Below are 19846 nucleotides of genomic sequence, written 5' to 3'. Positions count from 1 at the left end.
ATGAATAAATAAATATGAAAATACTTATAAAATTAAGTCAAACCCGGCAAGTCCTTCGATGCAATTCAATTTACAATACTACCCCTATTCCAAAGTAACTCCCCCAACCTTGCATTTATTTTGTTTTGGTACTTTCAATTTGCTTTAATTTCACATTTAACCCAACATTTTTATTTTTTTATTTGTTTATTTTGTACCCTTTTATAGAAAAATTTAGTCATAAATTAATTTATTTTGTACCCTTTTATAGAAAAATTTAGTCATAAATTAATTTTTTTGTACTCAATAACCTCTGCAACAGTTATTTAAAAATAATTTATATTATTTTTTGGACTAAATTAATAAAAATACCTCCATATGATAGAATTTTCAATAATAACTTTAAATTTTTTTTAAAATATTAAAAAATACTTAGCTGAACTAAAAAAAAATAGAAAATTAAAACGTATTTATTTATAAATTGGAATGATAAATGCCGAAAATTGGAGGGTCAAATTGCAATAATAAAAAATTTAATAATAACCTTTCCTTTGCTTCCAATTTATAGCGTAACAATTAGTTTTTTATTGGACTTCCAAATTTTATTATATAGTTTAGATTAAATTATATATATATAAAAAAAATTAAAATTTAGTAATTTTAGAAGTTATAATTTCAAATAAAATAATTATAAAGAATCAATACCCATAGAAATTAATTTTTACACTTGAAACTATGAATACAAATTTCTAAATTTCTAAAAAATTACCAGGGTTAAATTTGTAATTTAACATATAATTTTCGAAAAATTAAAATAAAACAATAACATGAAAATTTCTTCTTTAGACTTTCTTCTTGGCTTATCGACGTCACCTCACGAACTGTTCGCTATAAGATCCTCTTCGTCTCTCTCGCCATTGAATGAAGCTTTTTGCAGATCAAAACCTTCTGCTTCGCTTCATTCATCAATGGATTCCGATTTTCCTCCGCTTTTCGGATGCCCGATTTCCATGGAGCTCATGGAGGATCCCGTCACCATCTCCACCGGCGTCACCTACGAGAGAAAAAGCATCGAAAAATGGGCTCATGGAGGATCCCGTCACCATCTCCACCGGCGTCACCTACGAGAGAAAAAGCATCGAAAAATGGCTCTTCACTTACAACAACAAAACCTGTCCGGCGACGATGCAGACCCTCGCCGCTGGCGACTTCGTCATCACTCCTAATCTCAATCTCAAACGCCTCATTCTCGCTTGGAAGATCACTGATTCTTCTGCGTCGCCGGCGACGATCGAGGAAGTTCGATCGCTGCTTGCGACTGTTGAGTCTTCTCCATTCAAGGTGAGTTCGTTGAGGAAATTGAGATCCATGATTGAAACGAGCGATGAGATGAAATCGGGATTTGTTCGATTGAATGGGATTGGAATTGTTGTGAATGTTGTCGTTCAAATTCTCATTGATTGTTCTGATTTTTGGACGTTTGAAGCTTGTGAAGAGGCTGTGGGAGTGTTGTCTCAGCTTCCGATTTCGAACGAAGACAAACTGTTCGACGAAATGTCTAAGAGAGAAGAATTGATGAAATCCATCGCTATTGTTCTTCAAAGGGGAAGTGCTGAAGGCCGTTTTTACGCTGTGAAAATCCTAAGAAATATTGCTAAAAACACCAATTTCAATTGGGGCTCTGTTTTGGAAGAACAGGGGATCGATTTCTTCAAGCCATTGTTGGAGCTTGTATCAGACGAATTCTCCACAAAGGCAAGCTCGTGCGCATTGGATGTAATGATGGAAATTTTAGCATTGTCAAAGAGAATTCTCCACAAAGGCAAGCTCGTGCGCATTGGATGTAATGATGGAAATTTTAGCATTGTCAAAGAGTAGTCGAGTGAAGGCGATCGAGGCCGGTGCTGTGTGCATCCTCATCGAGCTCTTACCGGAGTCAGGTCGATCGAAATGCGAGCGAATGCTGCAGATTCTGCAGAGTTTGTGTGAATGTGCAGAGGGGATCAGGTCGATCGAAATGCGAGCGAATGCTGCAGATTCTGCAGAGTTTGTGTGAATGTGCAGAGGGGAGATTGGCTTTGGTGGAACATGGGATGGGAATTGCAGCAGTGACTAAGAAGATTTTGAATGTTTCAAACGTAGCAACAAAAATGGGAGTGAAGATTTTGCTTTGGATTAGTAGTTTTCACCCCAATGAAAGGGTTGTGGAAGAGATGATGGCTTGTGGGGTAGTGAAGAAGCTGATGATGATATTGCACATGGACGGCGGCGGCGGTGGCCGGAGTTCGACGAAGGAGAAGGCGATCAAGATTTTGAAGATGCATGGGAGCTCATGGAGGCGTAGCCCTTGTTTTCCAAGTGAGTTGAAGAATTATTTGATGTTTGTGAATATTGAATGATATATTGTTCTTCCTAAACAAATCAACATACCATAGGGAAAAGAGAATTAAGTATTTTTTTTTTTTTTTGTCACATTTTTGCTCAAAGTTAATTGGGTTTTTTTTTTTTTTTTTTTTTGTACCCTACCAATAAATGAAATTTAAAATTTAACAAAATGGTATAGATTAATAATATATATTAGACTTAAAAATTCAACCTGTTATTACATTTCTAAAATATATTATAATGCCAACCTTGAAACTAAATAGGTAATTTCAGTGAGTTAATTAATTATTTATTTAGTTTTTGAAATTTGAAATTTGAAATTCATTTTTTATAATAACCTTTTTAATTTTTAAGCCGGACTAGGTTTCGAAAATGCTTACTTTAGAGTAATTTTATTAGATAAATTTAATTTTTAACAAACTAAAAAAAAAAAAACAAAATAACCATTAAATTTACATACGTGAACTGATCAAGGATATATATTGGTTTAATATTTTAATTTTGGGCACTTAAAATAACGTAAGTGGGCGTAATACTAATAAACATTAAGGTATTAAGGATAAAAAAAAAGGGTTTAATATCTATATTTCTTTGCAATTCTACTCATTTTAGTGAAACCCCACTTCATCAAATCATTTAAAATAAAGTGCTTCTGCTGGAAGCAAGAACAAAGTGCATATCAGCATTTTGATTATATCCCACCAACCCAACCACTTTACTCATCAGACTTCTAAGTGTTGGAAGTAATTTAATGAGGTAATTCATGGGTGTGTCGGTAGAAAAATAAAGGACCGGTTATATTTAAGTTATTACGATCTCACCATCTACTCCTTGGGGTCCAGCGTCCTATCTAGTACATCGTCCAGTGTCTGGCTCTGATATCATTTGTAAAATCTCAAACCCACCGCTAGTAGATATTGTGCACTTTGGCCCATAATGTATTTTGTCGTCAACCTCAAATCTCAAACCCACCGCTAGTAGATATTGTGCACTTTGGCCCATAATGTATTTTGTCGTCAACCTCCCGATTTTAAAATGCGTATACTAGGAAAATGTTTTCACACCCTTATAAGGAGTGTTTTGTTTCCCTCTCCAATCGAGTGGGATCACTGTTAGAACAAAAATTCGTTATGGAAATTTTTTAGATAAAATATTTTCTTAATGAAAGTTATGTCACAATATCTCACGCACTAAGGTGTGAATAAATATGAAATTATTATTACTCAGAGAAAAATATAGAGACAACTGACTGTTGTTTTACTAAGTAGAGTGTTCCTATTTAAACTGAAATAAAGCATATAAATAACTCTTACAAAAATTCACCTGAAATACACCTTTTAAGTGAATAGCTTCACCTGAAATACACCTTTTAAGTGAATAGCTTAGCAACTAACTAATTCCATCTAACAATAAGTTGGTACTAATTTTGACACAAACCAGCCCACTCCAAAACAGTCTCAAAATCAACAAAAAACCATACCCTATCTTTCCCATCTTAGAAAGAAGCAACAAAATGGACACAATCAACAAAATTTCAGCAATTTCATGCACAAATGGTAGTTACTGGCTTCATCCACCATAAGCCATTCACTTAACAAATTTCAGCAATTTCATGCACAAATGGTAGTTACTGGCTTCATCCACCATAAGCCATTCACTTAACGAGCTCATTGCTCATGTCCTCTCAATGGGCTCGCCTGGTCTTGCCTATGGTTATTCAGTTTTTTCACACACTCAAGAGTTGGATATACTTACTTGGAACACCATGTTGAGAGGCCTTGTGAATTCCAACAGGCCGAGAAGGGCACTCCAAAGTTACTTTGAGATGCTTCAATGGTCGAGAAATGTTGCTGATAGATTCACATTTCCTTCACTGCTGAAGGTTTGTTCCCTTTCATTGGAACTCAAAGTTGGGAAGTATATGCTTGATTCCGACCTGTACATAGAAACCACATTGTTAAATATGTATGCAGCCTGTGGGGATTTGAACTCTGCGAAGGTTTTGTTTGAGAAAATGGGTCATAGAAACGAAGTGGTTTGGACTTCGATGATTAGTGGTTGTACGAAAAACCATTGTCCTAATGAGGCATTTCTTCTGTACGAGAAAAATGGAGGAAGATGGGTTTACCCCGATGAAATGACCATGGCAACACTCGTACTAGCTTGTGCTCAATTGAAAGGTTTGGGCGTTGGAATGAAGCTGCATTCTCGAATTCCGGAGATGGGTACGAGAATTTGAGATGTGTTTGGGAAGTGCCTCAAATTAAGGGGTTGACCATGAATTTATAAATAAAGAATAAATCTCCATTGGAATAAGACCCTTTGGGAAAACAAGGGGTTGACCATGAATTTATAAATAAAGAATAAATCTCCATTGGAATAAGACCCTTTGGGAAAACCAAAAGTAAAGCCATGAGAGCTTATGCTCAAAGTGGACAATATCATATACCATTACGAAGGTTCGTGATTCCTAACATGTTATCAGAGTTATGCTCTTCACTTAGCCATGTCAATAGAATCCTAAAATGTCAAACAAAGAAGTTGTGAGACTTGAAAGTGTAGTCAAAAAGCGACTCAAGTGTCGAACAAAGTATACTTTGTTTGAGGTTTCCAAAGGAGTCAAGCTTCAATTAATGGGAGGTTGTTTGAGGGCTTCATAGGCCTCAGGGGAGGCTCTATGGTATACTTTGTTTGAGAGGAGGATTGTTGGTGGGTAGTCCCACATCGGCTAATTAAGGAGATCATGAGTTTATAAGTAAAGAATACATCTCCACCGGAATGAGACTTTTTGGGAAAATCAAAAGTAAAGTCATGAGAGCTTATGTTCAAAGTGGAAAATATCATACCATTACAGGAGTTCGTGATCCCTAATGTATGCTAAATGTTGGGAGCTAAACACTACAAAGCAAGTATTTGATCGTTTGTCTGAAAGAGACGTGTATGCTTGGTCGGCTTTTATTTTTGGTTATGTCGAGAACAATAGAATCATAGAGGCGATGCAGTTAATCAGGGAAATGGTTGGTGGCTTGAACATGCGCCCGAATGAAGTCACGCATAGAGGCGATGCAGTTAATCAGGGAAATGGTTGGTGGCTTGAACATGCGCCCGAATGAAGTCACGATTCTAGCTGTACATGCATTCGAAGTGCGGAGAAATAGATGTTGCCAACCGAATCTTTGATGGGATGTCGAAAAGGGATTTGATTTCATGGATTCTATGATAATTGATCTTGCTCTACACGGCCTCGGCAGGGAGGCTCTCACCCGGTTCCATCTAACGCAAATGACAGCCTTAAGATGATTAGAGGTACTGAGTGCCTGCACAGCTACGCAGGGTTAGTTCAAGAGGGCAGGGAGCAATTACATGAAAGGGAGCTTTTTTTACCTGCACAGCTACGCAGGGTTAGTTCAAGAGGGCAGGGAGCAATTACATGAAAGGGAGCTTTTTTTATGGAATGAATCATGTTAGGAATCACGGATCTCCACAATGGTTGGTATGATATTATCCACTTTGAGCATAAGTTCTCATGACTTTGCTTTAGGCTTCCCCAAAAGGCCTCATACCAACGGAGATGTATTTGAGCATAAGTTCTCATGACTTTGCTTTAGGCTTCCCCAAAAGGCCTCATACCAACGGAGATGTATTTCCTTATTTATAAACTCATGATCATTCCCTAAATTAGCCAATGTGGGACTCCCTCCCAACAATCCTTCCCTCGAACAAAGTACACTATAGAGCCTCCCCTGAGGTTTATGAAAGACTCCCTCCCAACAATCCTTCCCTCGAACAAAGTACACTATAGAGCCTCCCCTGAGGTTTATGAAATTCTCGAACAGCCTCCCCTTAATCGAGGTTCAACTCCTTCTCTTGAGCCCTCGAACAAAGTACACCCCTTGTTCGACACTTTAGTCATTTTTAACTACACCTTCGAGGCTCACAATTCTTTGTTCGACATTTGAGGATTCTATAGAAATGGCTAAGTTTAGGGCATGACTCTGATATTATGTTAGGAATCACGGATCTCTACAATGATATGATATTGGCTAAGTTTAGGGCATGACTCTGATATTATGTTAGGAATCACGGATCTCTACAATGATATGATATTGTCCACTTTGAGCATAGGCTCTCATGGCTTTTCTTTGGGATTCCCCAAAATCCCTCATACCAATGGAGATGTATTCCTTACTTATAAACTTATGATTTTCTTTGGGATTCCCCAAAATCCCTCATACCAATGGAGATGTATTCCTTACTTATAAACTTATGACCATTCCCTAAATTAGCCAACGTGAGAGCATTATGGGTTCATGCTAGATTTTTTTGTCTAGAGAGGGTTGTTTGGCAGAAGCTCGAGAATTTATCTGAGTAATGTCTTTAGAACCAAATGGTGCAATCAGAGGGTTGTTTGGCAGAAGCTCGAGAATTTATCTGAGTAATGTCTTTAGAACCAAATGGTGCAATCTGGGGCTCTATGCTTGGTGCTTAACGAGTATATAACAATATTGAGCTTGGGGAGGAAGCGGCTAGATGCCTGCTAAAACTTGAACCAACAAATGATGGAGTTTACATTTTGCTCTCCAATATTTATGCAAGAAGGAAAGTGTGGAATGAAGTGAAAAAAGATTAGAGAATTGATGAATCAGACAGGAGTTCAAAAGCACCTGGTTGCAGTTCGATCGATAATGCCCCACATTCATTTCTGGCGGGAGATTGTTCTTACCCAGAAACAACTGAAATATTTATGATGCTTAGACAAGTTAGAGAGAAGCTGAAGCTGGCAGGCTAAGTTGCAAATATCTCAGAAGTTTACTCAACTTTGATGATATTAAGAAGGAAGAATCGGTTTCTTAACATAGTGAAAAACTAGCTTTATGTGATGGCTTATTGAAATCTAAGGTAGGGGGAAGAATGGTTATTTTGTCCTATTTGGACTTTTCCTTTTAGGCTTTCCCTCAAGGTTAAGGTAGGGGGAAGAATGGTTATTTTGTCCTATTTGGACTTTTCCTTTTAGGCTTTCCCTCAAGGTTAGTAAAATGCGTCGGCTAGGGAGAGGTTTCTACACCCTTATAAAGAATACTTCGTTCTCCTCTCCAACCGATGTGAGATCTCATACTTAAGCTTGCTCAGACTATCATACTACAATAAAGATTTACAACTCCAACCGATGTGAGATCTCATACTTAAGCTTGCTCAGACTATCATACTACAATAAAGATTTACAAAAGGTAGATAAACGGTGAGAGATCGAAACCATTTCCACCATTTCAAAGATGGTTCCTGTTCTTGTAGGGATTATTGGTGAAACATGAATGGCTCTACAAAATATATATATATATATATAAAGGATACATTGTAAGCATAAATTAGCTTGCTCACATTTCTTTTTAATTTTTCAGAGAGATAAACGTGTGTTTAATACTACAAAAAGGCTAACTAAATCTCTTGATACTAGGTAATGAGGTTACAAATAAATTAGGGAAGTCTAACTATTTTTCTTATTTAATGAGGTTACACAAATATCTCTAATAATCACACAGATGTAATTAAGGTCATTCCCTCAACGTAATAAAATTTCATTGATGTTTGAAGTTGAAAGGAATGTGCAATCCATAATGCTCGGTAGAAAATTTAGAATACCTTTATCACAGCTTAAGCGGTATCTGTGGATGGATGATGTGATATTTCCTTCCCTCCTGCGTCAATAGAAAATAGGTTTACAAGAAATAACAAAGGACAATGTTATCATCTATAGCATGGTGTAAAATTGAAATTTTATTATGAATACATTATTTTACGTATGTTCATTGATTTTAGAATACATTAAATCAACTATTGATTCCTCATTGAGGAAGGCTTATTTCCAACAGTCTTACCCACCACCATGTATAGACATAAACAACTAGCAAAGTACTAATATATATTAACTGAGTAAGTTGCAAACTCATGGTAACTAGAGCTTTGAAGTGGCTGAAGCAGACTAATATATATTAACTGAGTAAGTTGCAAACTCATGGTAACTAGAGCTTTGAAGTGGCTGAAGCAGACAAGTTGAGTCTTGCAGGGAGCTTTAGGTCTTCCCACTCTTCGTCTTCAATCCTAGAGAAGTACCTCTCAACCATTGCATCAGTGACAAGCCCCAGCTTTGAGGGTTCCCACTAAAGAAGAATATAAGTACCTCTCAACCATTGCATCAGTGACAAGCCCCAGCTTTGAGGGTTCCCACTAAAGAAGAATATAAAGGATGAGATCAGATGAAGGTTGGATAAACTTTTAAGAATGTACATTCGAGAATCCCGAATAACAAGCAAGAGATGTCGAAGATGTAGATGTCTACACCCAAAGAATGTACATTCGAGAATCCCGAATAACAAGCAAGAGATGTCGAAGATGTAGATGTCTACACCCAAAATATACCTTTGGGTTCCGATCTTTATCCAACAGTAAAGCTCTACAACCCTACATTTAATGAAACGGCATCATGATCTCGAGTAGATAATAGAAATATAACAGCCTAAGTCCATCGCTAGCAGATATTGTCCTCTTTGGACTTTCCCTTCTAGGCTTCCCACAAGGTTTTTAAAACGTGTCTGCTAGGAAGAGGTTTCCACACCCTTATAAACGATGTTTTGTTTTCCTCCCCAACCGATGTGGGATCTCACAATCGCCTTTTGTCCACCCCCCTTCGTGGCTCAACCTCCTCGTTAGCACATCGCCCGGTGTCTGGCTCTGATATCATTTATAACCGCCCGAATCCACCGCTAGTAGATATTGTCCTTTTTGGGTTTTCCCTTCCGGTCTTCCCCTCAAGGTTTTTAAAACACATATGTTAGGGAGGGGTTTCCATACTCTTATAAAGAATGTTTCGTTCTCCTCTTCAACCGATGTGGGTTCTCACAAAAAAATGTAAAAAATGTGGAGATAAAACAGTCAGTGGAAGACCTCAATGAAATCTTCGCTGACTTCCCCTCGCATGACATGACAAGCCATTCTATACTCACGAATGAGACACTGACCAGCATCTTGTGACTTCCCCTCGCATGACATGACAAGCCATTCTATACTCACGAATGAGACACTGACCAGCATCTTGAAGTCTGCCTTTTCTTATCTGTCATTCCAGAAAAAGACCATATTAAGTTCATTGATATAAATTTCAAAATTTTGGTGGCAAGAAAGAGGAGAGAATGTTTTAGAGAAATTAAAGATCACAAGATATTTGGCAGTTAGTTCTTCTTATTGCTTTCTCTTGGAATGCTGTAGCTAAATCATCTCAAAACTACTCAATGGATTTGTTGTTTGTCCCAATTTGAATGTTTTTTTTTTTTTTTTTGCACTCCCCCTTGGCATTTTTCCTTCAAGGATTTCCCTGTCATGCCCCATACTTGTACATCACTCTGATATTTTCTAGTTTTATCGAGGAGGCATAGACCTTTTTAGGAATTACGAATCTCCACAATGGTATGATATGGTCCAATTTGAGTATAAGCTCTCGTGACTTTGATTTGGGCTTCCCCAAAAAGCCTCATACCAATGAAGATGTATTCCTTACTTATAAACCCATGATCATTTCCTAAATTAGTCAATGTAGGACTCCCTCCCAACAATCCTCAATAGATCTAAGACTCTAAATGGTGTAATCAACCTAACAACCACTTTCACCAAAAAAAAATGTGACAGCAGTTGCCCGCACATGTGTGATGAAGGAATCCCAATAACTAAGGCTGTCAATCATCAAAATTCATATCCTGTTCAGCAGTCCTTCAAAGAAAGAGACCGTTCGAAACTTGTTAGAATTGTTACACACCGATCTCAAAGAGATTTTAAGACTTGTTGGTGATGCCTTCTTCAAGTCTCGAATTGTTGAATTTATCCAATTACAAAGAGATTTTAAGACTTGTTGGTGATGCCTTCTTCAAGTCTCGAATTGTTGAATTTATCCAATTATCTTTCTTTTTCAGGGCCTCCTCTTCCTACAAGAGCAAAGCATCAGATTACAATTGGTTAAATGGAACGATCCCTCCAATGACCATGCTCATGCAATATCCAAAGAACTACAAGAAAAATAAGAAAATGCGAGTCAAATTATAAAGAACACAAGCGGCAAGTAGATGTTGTGTTCTCCACATCAGCTTACAAGAGCAGCCAAAATGTCTTCTACTGTTCTTCGGGAGAAGCACTTATCAATAACATCCAACCTGTTACAACACGGAAGTTCACTGCGTTTGAGAACCACATTTTCTTTAAAATTGAACTTCTAAATCTGTCAAATTTAACAAGTTGGAAAGATGAAGATATATTACAATAATAGTGTGAAGGGATTGATTACTTTTAGGTGGATGGTAGTTTTAGAAAAGGTGGGAATAAAATGTTCTTTTGTAATTTATACAAATACAAAATTTTAACTAGGTAGTTTTAGAAAAGGTGGGAATAAAATGTTCTTTTGTAATTTATACAAATACAAAATTTTAACTAGGAAGAGCTCAATAGGACATCACTCAGCTCAAAAGGATTTTGATAGGAAACACTATAAATATAAATATTCAAAGTGATAAATCATTGCCTAGAATTTGTGCATTAAGAAAATTTGGTACTAGCGCACATAAATATTCAAAGTGATAAATCATTGCCTAGAATTTGTGCATTAAGAAAATTTGGTACTAGCGCACAAGGAAAAAACAATAAATCAAAGATGGAGTCACACCGGTTATAAGCACTTTGCTCGTGAAGAATTGGTGTCTGGGAGAATTTATCAATTATTGCAGAGATGATGCTTGGTTGACTTGTATCTGCTCTGCATAGCGCTTCCTCTAATTGCGTTAATCTCTGGTCATTGATTGGAGTAACAAAAAGGAAGAGGAAGTTATTCTCTCTTAAATAAAATACTAGAAGCTCGAGATTAAGAGAAAACACCTGAGATGTAGGGTACTGAGGAACACATCCCACGTACATAATATGGTATAAATCAAATAAAAAATGGTATAACTGCAAATTATTGAGGAACACATCCCACGTACATAATATGGTATAAATCAAATAAAAAATGGTATAACTGCAAATTATTATCTCCAAGCAGTCAACCATTTTTATCTTTGAAATAACCAAAGGTATCAAATGTCTGATATATACCTCAACTAATGCTAGGAAACAACCACCTTGTAATCTATGACATATGTTGTCAAAAAACATATACAATATTATAACTTCTTGAAACAGTTCTTCACCTAAATAGGGGATATCTTTCTTTTTTGCTGCTAAACATTTGAGCATCATAGAAATTTAGGAGTTAGTATACCTCTGAAGGGACAAAGTGAGTAGCAAGGCCACATGCAAGCATTTCAGCAGCATCCAACCTGGCGCCTGTTAGGCCAACATATTCGCCTGCAGAAGTTTTAGCAAAAGAATAAGACATAATAAATAGAGTACCTCCAAGCACAAGGAATTTTCGCTACATTAACCATTAGATGAAAAATATTTTAGGATAGGGTGGAGAATTGGACATGCTCCTAGCCAAGATAAAGTCTGTTCATTTCCTCTATTATTTTAGGATAGGGTGGAGAATTGGACATGCTCCTAGCCAAGATAAAGTCTGTTCATTTCCTCTATATTCCAGCTGGTTCGAGCAACATAAGAAGTCATCCCTAAAAATCAAGCATTCAATTAAACCAGTGAACTACAATTGTCATTCTCTATACTGGAATCAAATGGAGGTTGAAAAGATAATAGCAGAGGGCGAATAATGATTTCTTCTCTACACCATAATTGAAATGGAAAAATGGTTGAAAGAACAAGAGAAGCCACTGCGGTCTCTGACTGGAACCAGGGAACAAGTTGAATTTGGATATTGAGGCAACTTAACTGATGCCTCTTTCGAGGTTAATGATCAATTTGTACTTGCCAATGGAACCTATCCCTTTCATTCTCTTCCCACTTCAACTTCAAGTTGACAAAGAAATACTTTATTGCTGGATCATTCTGTACCTAGCTATAACCAAAATGAATCTCAAGAGGAAAGTGGGGACACAAATGCAACTTGGTTCAACTTGACTAAGCCACGAGCTCATCTGAGGAGGATGCTTGCTTTGTTTGGTCAGTAAGTAAAATTATCCATAGTGTATGCTTTGATGTGCATGTCTACTAAGGCTCAGTATTAAAAAATACATACACTTACACACTGGAAAAAGGAGTGTCTAGGTTAGGATAATTAGTAATACCAAAAAATCCCCGGAGTCTAGGCAAGTAATAAGAAGCACCAACATCTGGGAAGTGTCCTAAAGAAGTTTCGGGCATTGCAAAAATCTGCAAAAGGTAAGTTGCCATATTAATGTATTCCCTTTTTCCTAATGAGATTGAAGAATGGAAGAAACAGAAACAAACTCCACCTACAGTATATAAGTACCAGATTAGAATGATATTTCGACATCCTTAAATTTCTAAATCTACACAATTAAAAAAAAAAAACAACAAAACCACTTTTCCAAGCATTCTACAAACTTCTAAAGCTCTACTTTTTGTCCCTAACACGAAATTCTTTAAAGAGCTAAATTAGCAGCTCTTTAGAAAAGAAAGAGAGAAAAAGAACACTCTTTTTGCAGCTTACTTACTAAATATTATTCCAATGAAGAAGCAAGTAAAATATTTTAGGAAAGCCAAAAATTGAAGATATTATCCAAGTTCCAAATTTCGCTACTTAAAAGATAAATAAAAATGAGGGTGAAGAATAACCTACTCAAACTTCTAAATTTAAACTGTAAAAGGTGGGCACTAGATCAATAATTCAAGGACCAAAAGTTCAGAGCTTCAGTTAGATAATATACCGATTTCTCTGTTGCAACACGGAATCTACCATGTATTGAAACACCGGCTCCTCCTCCCATGACAATACCATTCAGAAGAGAAACCTTGAAAAATATTCAAGCAATCAATGGAAGTTAAACATAATATCAAGTAAAAGTCATTATAGACTAAAACGACCAGAACTTCAGCAACCAAAATTACCTGTGGCTTACTGGAAGTTGCCAACAAATAATTTAAGGTGTATTGTTTCCGGAAGAAGTGAGCACCTTTCCTCCATTCACCTAACTCACAGAAACCAGGATTATGATTAGCTAAATATAAATGCTGTTGTGTATTATCAAGTTAACTTCTGCACAGCTATCCTAGACTAGATGACAGACATGTAAAAACCAGCATGTAAAACAAATGTAAAATCCTCTGTCTCAAGCATCCATTAGGTGCTCGGGATTAATTAAACCAGCATGTAAAACAAATGTAAAATCCTCTGTCTCAAGCATCCATTAGGTGCTCGGGATTAATTGACGCTGTGGATTGTGCTGTAAAGAGAAACTTACTCTCTTTAATGGCATGAGCCACAGCCGATACATCACCCCCAGCACAAAATGCTCTTCCTTTACCCTAATAATTCACAAATTATTTATTATCAGTAAATACAATGAGAATCATAAGAAGAGGGAAACGGTTAAATATAACTGCGACCAAATGCTTCATAGAAAACAGAACAAATGATCATGCCCTTGATATTGTCATTTACATCAGTAGCCTTCATAATACTGTGTAATAACAGCATTTTCTAGCATTAATTGATCATTCTACGGACTATCATAATAAACCAACTCATCACCTAGAATATAATTCATCAAGCATTAATTGATCATTCTACGGACTATCATAATAAACCAACTCATCACCTAGAATATAATTCATCAAATCATCATTCTCATTCTTACCTACAAAGGTGGGATGCAAAGAAACCCAAAGAAAACCAACAAGGATAATGATAACGAGGGAAACTTCATTTTAGACTGTTTTTGTGACTGGATTTGCATGCTATGTGAAGGATAATGATAACGAGGGAAACTTCATTTTAGACTGTTTTTGTGACTGGATTTGCATGCTATGTGGGCTAAATGTTGGGCGATCTGGGTAATTTTATTACTTGGTTTTGATAAAATATGAAGATCCCACTTGTTTGAATTTAGGGGCGATCTGGGTAATTTTATTACTTGGTTTTGATAAAATATGAAGATCCCACTTGTTTGAATTTAGTATTGAAATTGATAAGATGAGAACTTTACACAGCTAAGTATGAAATTAAAAAATAAATAATAAATAACACTCGTCTTCCGAAAAATTCATGGTGACATGGTTAGTTAAGGTTTAAAACATGGCATGGACAGGATCCCTTTTCAAGTGTCATGCTTTCGCCTCCAATATTTTCCATTAAGGTAATTGAACAATTCCATTTGAACAAGATAACGATTGAAGCAGTAGGTGAACAATAAGATAAAATGGACATGACAGCAATATATAAAAATTGTTGATGGAGATTTACCTTGACAACCACAAGTTTCACACAGGGATCTGTCTCATAGGAAGAAAAGAGTTCCAATAGCCGAGAAACCTGGATTGAATGATAAAAGAAAAACACTAAACAGAGCGTTTATCTAGTTCTCAGTTATGAACACTCCCATTGCTTTGTCGATTCTACCCAAATCTTGGAGATAGAATTTTAAACCACGAGGCATCAGGCTTGTCAAAACTCACATTGGGACACATAATGCTTGTAAATAACAAGATACAGAGTTCTTGAGCCCAAGAATTAGGTGCTTATGGAATATAATTTGTTAACCAGCAAGGACCAGATAGTCCAATTATTGCTAATCCATGACTGAAGGAACAAATAGACCGACAATTTTCTCGAACTTAGATAAATTAACGTCAATAAATCACGAGACTACGCTTAAAGTGGAGATATCGCAAGCCTCACCATTGTGAATGAGATAGCATTTAACTGCTTAGGTCTGTTTAAAGTCAATATCCTCGCAAACCGCTTCTCTTCCACTAAAACCTGCTGCCAAGAAATTAACATCTGAAAAATGTATGATCATCAACATCTCTATTTAAAATCGTGCGTGTAGATAGAAAACAACTAAGCTAATAAGCACCATATTTTGTACGACGATTCTAAGTTCTCAGAAAAATTTCAGTATCTATAGCCTCCTTTACTTAAAGTTACAGCTAACGAACAAACGTAAACAACAAACGTCAAAAGAGCTTCACTAGCCTCCTTTACTTAAAGTTACAGCTAACGAACAAACGTAAACAACAAACGTCAAAAGAGCTTCACTGTGATAACGGATTATCCATCTGCTTCGTGAGAAAACTCTAATCACTTAAAAGCTAATGAAATTACAAATTCTAGCAGAGTTCGACATGGATTTCAATAGCTTCAGAAAAACGGCCATTGTTCAATCTGTATAAGCACGATAAATAGAGATGAAGAGAAAGAGAGCGAGACCTGATCTTCATCAATTCCCAATCTGTATAAGCACGATAAATAGAGATGAAGAGAAAGAGAGCGAGACCTGATCTTCATCAATTCCAGTAGAATTCCAGGACGCCATTGCTCGCAGATGCTACCTCTGGTTCAACAAAATGAAATAGGAAAGAGATGAGTGTGGAAGCTAAATAGCTAAGGATTCAGTTTGCCGCCATTCTTCCCTAGCGGGGATTATGGCTGCATGTTATAGAAATTCTTCCACATTATTTTAATTATTTAAATGGATCATATTATATCTAAAATATAAATTGCATTAATAATTAAATTATCATATTCCCCACACATCACTAAAACCTACGGTTAAAATAACCTACTGTAAAAATTAAATATTTTAACTTCTTTGGTGAGTTAGGTTGAATTAAATATGTTCATACAGGTCGGTCGAGTTGTCCCAATGAAAAAAAAGTTAAAATTCAACCTATCTCGAATGAATTTTAAAAACAAAATCTAACCCTTATGATTCATGTTAAGTAGAACAGATTGTTCAAGTCATTGAGTCATATAAACGATCCCACATCGGTTGGAGAGGATAATAAATCATTCTTTATAAGAGTATGGAAACATCTCCCAATTGGATGTGTTTTTAAAACTGTGAGAGTGATGTTAATATATAATGAGCCAAAAAAGACAATATCTACTAATGGTAGGCTTGGACGGTTACAAATGGTATCAAAGTCAGACATTGGTCGATGTGCCAACGAGGACGTTAGGCCTCCCTAGAGGGAAGATTGTGTGATCACAAACCGTGAGGCTGAAGATGATCCGTAACGAGCTAAAGCTGTGGACTTGGACTTTTACACAACCTAAACCAATAAATAATAGTAATCTTTTGATTTTTTTTTAATTGAACCAAGAAAAACTCGCCCGATGAAAGTGGTTTTAGTAATTTTAAGATCACGTTCAAATATACTCTTAATTAAAAAATACGAGAAACGACAATATGAACATTTGACCATTTAGTTAAGATTATGTTTCAATTAAGCCGAGAGGTTAGGTTGATTTTTAATGTATTAAACTATATATATATATAATTACTTAAATGAAATAATTTATAATCAATCAATTTATTTATATTTATTGAAATTAATTTATTAAATAATCTACCATTATAAAACCAATCATGAAAATATTAATTCATTTAATTAATATGGTTAATCAATTAACTATAAATATTATTAATTACAGTAAGGATAATCACTCTAATTAATTACTCACAAATTAAATATTAATTATGATTTTTTAAATAATAGATTATTATTTAAAGTATTTTTTTTATTTTTTTAATAGTTTATTAAAACTATATAAATTTTATAAGATTCAATATCTTGTATTTATATGATCTACTATCAACATGAGAAAATATAGACATAGGTTTATTTTATCTATATTTAATTATAATTGATACCATACTTAATTTTTTTAAAATATAATATGTATAATTAATTTTTTAATATAATTATTGTACTAATTATTTACCCTTAAAATTTATATACTTTTATTTAAAAATAATTATCTATTACTAAATAAATTCAAAAACCTAAAATTTAAGGCATATTTTTACCGAATAAAAATAAGTTAACCTAAATCAATTAATGTAATAAAACAGTTAAAAGTGAGTTAACTAACACCATTACTTAATTAAAATCAATTAATGTAATAAAACATTTATTTATTTACATGAAATTATAATAAAAAATTTATATTTGATTTTTTTTGTCAAATAACTAATAATGTTTGAATTTCGTTATTATAATTGGATAAAGCCTCTAACATTTAAAACTATAGTTAGACGTTTTATCTAATATAAAAATAAAATTTTAAATTTTAAAATAATATGGATATATTATTTATTTTTTAAAATTAATTGGAACATTTTATATTTTTTTTTTTTTTTAAGTTTAAAAATAACTTATTTTTAATAATTTAACATTTTGAGTTTTTTTTTTTATCCAAAATGGACAAAACCAACCAACTCAACCCATAGAAACACCCGATCGCCAGCGCAGCAGCAGAGCGAGGCGTAGTGACCCGACTGCAGAGAGGGAAGAGCGAGAAAGAGAAGAAAGTGACTGGGGATCACCGATCGGTGGCAGTAACGATGGCGGCGAGTTATGATTTTGGAGAGGAAGAGTTTCAGGCATGCTGTGGAAGCTCCAAATTCGCCAGAGAAATGGTTTCCGTTTCCCCTTTTTTCTCCTTGGAACAAGCTGTAGATGCAGCTAGACGCATCTGGTTTAATGGTTTCCGTTTCCCCTTTTTTCTCCTTGGAACAAGCTGTAGATGCAGCTAGACGCATCTGGTTTAATCAGGTTTTCGTTTCTTTTACCTTCTTTAATTTCTTTGTATCATTGATTTTCAGTTACCAGAGGCTGAAATTTGATGTTCGTTTTTGAAAGGTCGATGTGAATGGTTGGCTGGAAGCATTCTCTGCTCATCCACAGATTGGTCAAGCCTCCAAATCATCCAATCAGACGAGTGCTCAGTTAAGATCCTATCGATGATAGATTCTTACTTCTTTTTTTTCGTCAAATTTGAATTGATTCAATCACTTTTTAAGTTCTGGTCGCATGTAGTTATTTGAACAGAACTAGGAATAAATTATATTCTATCAATCGCTTTACAGTGGATGCAATTGAATTCTGGAATGTAAAACTTGATTTTAAGGTATCCGAACAGAACTTGGTGTTAATTTTATGATTTTCTCCTATTTGTTGGCTTCTAGTTTTGTGTTTATGAAGATGTTCTAATCATGACTGTTGGCAATTAGCTTGCGCCTTCTTGAATCAGCTAGTTGGAGTAGTTGTTATCAATGTATTTCCAGATGATATTTGAACTGTCCGACTCTACATTGTGTTCCATTGTTATCTACACCACATTCACTTAGAAGTCCTACGCGTTAATTTTGATTTATTTTATTTTTTCACTTTTAATCTTTTCATTGTTCTAACTGTAGTACTAAATAGTAGTGACTGCGATGATCTTCACCGATTTTTCAGTTCTTGGGTTGTTTAGGAAGACCAATTTCATTTTCTTTTGTTATGTGTGAATTGTGAACGACTCGTCAGAGGAAAAAACGGGATTATATTTATCTGTAAAGATATAGATGACTGAAAGTTAGCTATAAAAAGAGACTGATAGACTTTCACGCTTCCTCTTCGTTATAGGTTTCATTACTTGTCGATTTGTACTTGTCAATTTCGATAGCATTGCTCGTCTAACTTTGTATGTTCTTGCAACTTGTACGATTGGATTGAAATTTTAAATGAATTTTTTCATAGATGGAGTAAGGGAGAGCAGTCAACTGCACTGGCAACTGCTACTGGTTCTAGCTTACAGGTTAGTATCTGGGGTTTGTTTTAATAGTATTAAATTTCCTAATATCATTCAAAATCGATTTTAACGAGCACAAAGGTTCTTTTGGGGGTGGGGTCTGGGGAGGAGCGAAGGGGGACGGGTTTGTGGGTGGTGATTTACTGTTAATGACTTCCAAGGTGTTGATGGCCTTTGCAGGAGCTAGCTGAATGGAATATTCAGTACCAGAAAAAGTTTGGATTTATATTTCTTATTTGTGCATCTGGAAGGAGCACCGACGAAATACTTGCAGAATTAAAGGTAGATCCTGATCTTTTCTAAAATATCTTTCTATATAGTGATCACGCAAACCATTATGTGAAGATGTTCAGATAGAGGATTACCATATTTTTTGGTTTTTTTTCTATCATTGGCATATTTTTTCTTCAAAGTTGAGTGCAGATTTCGGTAAGACAGAAACCTTTATCGTCCTTATCGAAAGCTTCTATACTTTATTGAAACCTAACTCATTGATGAGAAGCTGCATTGTATTGAATTGCTATGTTGGTTACTTCTGCTTATGATTTATTTGTGAGCCATTGCTTAGAAATCAACTGACTGGTTTTGTTGTTGATTTGTTCTAAAACCCCACAAAACCCCCTTCAACTAGTCAAATATGTTGTCTTCATCTGAGTTATGAGCACTTTTGCCTGTTGCAGAAACGGTATTCAAATAGACCCATAGTTGAGTTTGAGATTGCTGCTCAAGAGCAAATGAAAATAACAGAACTGCGTCTTGCAAAGCTTTTCTCGACGAAACAAAATGCCTCTT

General features: G+C 35.4%; 3 protein-coding genes and 1 pseudogene across 3 annotated transcripts; 3 read left to right on the top strand and 1 right to left on the bottom strand.

The window, feature by feature from the left end:
* The first annotated feature begins 847 nt into the window (after nucleotides 1–847).
* LOC111473814 (E3 ubiquitin-protein ligase PUB23-like) lies at nucleotides 848–2451 on the top strand. The gene is made up of 4 exons (XM_023119199.1): nucleotides 848–1004; nucleotides 1072–1734; nucleotides 1802–1919; nucleotides 1987–2451. The coding sequence occupies exons 1-4, from the start codon at nucleotides 948–950 to the stop codon at nucleotides 2376–2378; spliced, it is 1230 nt and encodes a 409-aa protein (XP_022974967.1). The 5' UTR covers nucleotides 848–947; the 3' UTR covers nucleotides 2379–2451.
* Nucleotides 2452–3985: 1534 nt separating this feature from the next.
* LOC111473817 lies at nucleotides 3986–15877 on the bottom strand (annotated as a pseudogene).
* LOC111473819 (pentatricopeptide repeat-containing protein At4g21065-like) lies at nucleotides 4052–4603 on the top strand. The gene has a single exon (XM_023119202.1). It carries the CDS (start codon nucleotides 4052–4054, stop codon nucleotides 4601–4603), a length of 552 nt encoding a protein of 183 aa, XP_022974970.1.
* Nucleotides 15878–17708: 1831 nt separating the features above from the next.
* LOC111473810 (uric acid degradation bifunctional protein TTL-like) lies at nucleotides 17709–19842 on the top strand (the record flags this gene model as incomplete). Its single annotated transcript, XM_023119194.1, has 6 exons — nucleotides 17709–17897; nucleotides 17965–18033; nucleotides 18121–18206; nucleotides 19003–19060; nucleotides 19235–19336; nucleotides 19735–19842. Coding segments are annotated over exons 1-6 (498 nt in total), but the record flags the coding sequence as incomplete, so codon positions are not given.
* Nucleotides 19843–19846: the final 4 nt, after the last annotated feature.

Source organism: Cucurbita maxima, unplaced genomic scaffold, assembly GCF_002738345.1.
Source record: "Cucurbita maxima cultivar Rimu unplaced genomic scaffold, Cmax_1.0 Cma_Scf00168, whole genome shotgun sequence".
Classification (NCBI taxonomy): domain Eukaryota; kingdom Viridiplantae; phylum Streptophyta; class Magnoliopsida; order Cucurbitales; family Cucurbitaceae; genus Cucurbita; species Cucurbita maxima.
This window is presented reverse-complemented; position numbering and strand designations above follow the sequence as displayed.

What these genes read in the sequence shown, in the direction of transcription:
- LOC111473819 (XM_023119202.1), top strand. Translation starts at nt 4,052, where the DNA reads ATGGGCTCGCCTGGTCTTGCCTATGGTTATTCAGTTTTTTCACACACT.
- LOC111473814 (XM_023119199.1), top strand. Translation starts at nt 948, where the DNA reads ATGGATTCCGATTTTCCTCCGCTTTTCGGATGCCCGATTTCCATGGAG. An exon ending in CAGACGAATTCTCCACAAAG is followed by an intron (nt 1,735 to 1,801) that starts GCAAGCTCGTGC and finishes TTCTCCACAAAG; the next exon opens with GCAAGCTCGTGCGCATTGGA. An exon ending in CGAGCTCTTACCGGAGTCAG is followed by an intron (nt 1,920 to 1,986) that starts GTCGATCGAAAT and finishes AGAGGGGATCAG; the next exon opens with GTCGATCGAAATGCGAGCGA.